The sequence below is a fragment of the Sinocyclocheilus grahami genome, unplaced genomic scaffold (genome assembly GCF_001515645.1).
Source record: "Sinocyclocheilus grahami isolate Dianchi unplaced genomic scaffold, SAMN03320097.WGS_v1.1 scaffold34768.1, whole genome shotgun sequence".
Taxonomy (NCBI): domain Eukaryota; kingdom Metazoa; phylum Chordata; class Actinopteri; order Cypriniformes; family Cyprinidae; genus Sinocyclocheilus; species Sinocyclocheilus grahami.
The window spans coordinates 1-1,611 of NW_015522236.1; the positions used below are offsets into that span (position 1 = coordinate 1).

Genomic DNA, 1,611 nt, shown 5'->3' on the forward strand with positions numbered 1-1,611 from the left:
ACACAGCACCAGACACTGACAGAAAACACTTGCTGTCATGTGTTGATCTGTGAGGTTTTACACTGAATGAAGATGAGTGGAGTTTGATCTGATGCAATGATTCAGAGAAGCTCTTCAGGACGAGGGAAAATGTCTCTGTGGTTTCTGCTTCCCATCAGTTTGCCTGTGTTCACACTGCCTGGAATCTGGATCATGTGAGTATTTATTAAGAGTGTATGTTAATCTGGCGATTTCAGTTCAATAAAACTTTGAATGCATTTAATTACAGAAGATGTGATTATTTTACTAAGAGTAAAGTACCTATTTCTGTTGCAGTGTTATTTTAGTATCATTGATATACTAGTTTTGTTTATATTTTAAATTAGATCATTTATATTTTCTGTTTTCATTTTAGTTAGTTTTTTTAATATTAGTTTATTTATGTTTTTCTCTATTCATGTCGAGTAATGAATATTTTTTACGGTTTAAGTTCTACCGTAGTTAACAATAATAGCTGATATATTGAGAAAAAAGTATATTATTTTGGTTTTAAAATTGTATTGTATATATTACTGAATATATTGTAACTTTGTCTTAGAGAATTGGCGTTTATCCATTTAATCATAATGTTTATATTTACTCCTTAAATGCGTTTGCAATGTGTTTTAATTTAATTTTAGCTTGAGTGGAGTTAAATACCTTTCAGAAATGTATCACTTTGTAAACAGTTTCTATGCAAATCTTTTTGCAAAACTCATTTAGTAGTAATTAAGAATCAGCTTTGCCCAGTTGACCTGAAAAGGTTTGTAAAGACATGTTGGATTTCTGAAAGTAGTCTGTACTCTTTTAACCTGTCTGTCTCTCTCTCTCTGTCTCACAGATATGCGATGGCCCTTTACAATCAGCACGTTTGTCCTGTGAATAACTGGTGAATATTGAACCCTCTCTCAGTGGAAAACAGAGCATGCTGTGATTGATTTATTCAGATATCAATAGAATCTCCTCAACAATAATTGAATAAGATTTAGCTGAAGTGTTTGATTAGATCACATTGATTTTGAGGTTGAAGAGGCTGTTTGACCGTCACGTCTCTGTGTTTGTTCAGATTGATCAGTCTGTTAAATGCCAAACTATACAGTTTTCTATCTCAAGAGTTTAGTTATCTCAATGTTAAAAATCAAAACCCTTGCAAAATCTTTGTTTTAACTTATTTTATGCATGCAGTCAGCAAATATGGTCACAGTATGTGTGTGTTTGTAGGGTATATAACTCAACCTGTGAGACGTCTTTGGTTCTTCAGAGCGGATCTGATCTGTGCTGCACGCTGGACAACATCCCACTCATCAGGTACCAAAACATCACATTTTATTAGAAGATGAGCAAAAGTTATATATTGTCAGACATGTTTTTGATCCTCCTGATGTGTATGCAGTAAATGCGGCGGTGTTCCTCCAGAGAGCTGCTGGTTCAGTCTACTGTGCAGCACTGCTTCATTCCTGGGTGAGTGATTCACTGATTCAGTTCTGAACTATAGAAACACTCATCTGACTCTACCAGCTCTTTCAGCATATTTAATCTGTTTTTGATTTACAGTGACTGTGATCGTTCTGTTTGTGTGTTACAGTGACTGTG

General features: G+C 34.5%; 1 protein-coding gene across 1 annotated transcript; it reads left to right on the forward strand.

Annotated features, from left to right (window-relative positions):
- Positions 1 to 14: 14 nt before the first annotated feature.
- LOC107580501 (transmembrane protein 150A-like) lies at positions 15 to 1,479 on the forward strand (the record flags this gene model as incomplete). Its single annotated transcript, XM_016266190.1, has 4 exons — positions 15 to 194; positions 860 to 907; positions 1,240 to 1,326; positions 1,412 to 1,479. Coding segments are annotated over exons 1-4 (301 nt in total), but the record flags the coding sequence as incomplete, so codon positions are not given.
- Positions 1,480 to 1,611: the final 132 nt, after the last annotated feature.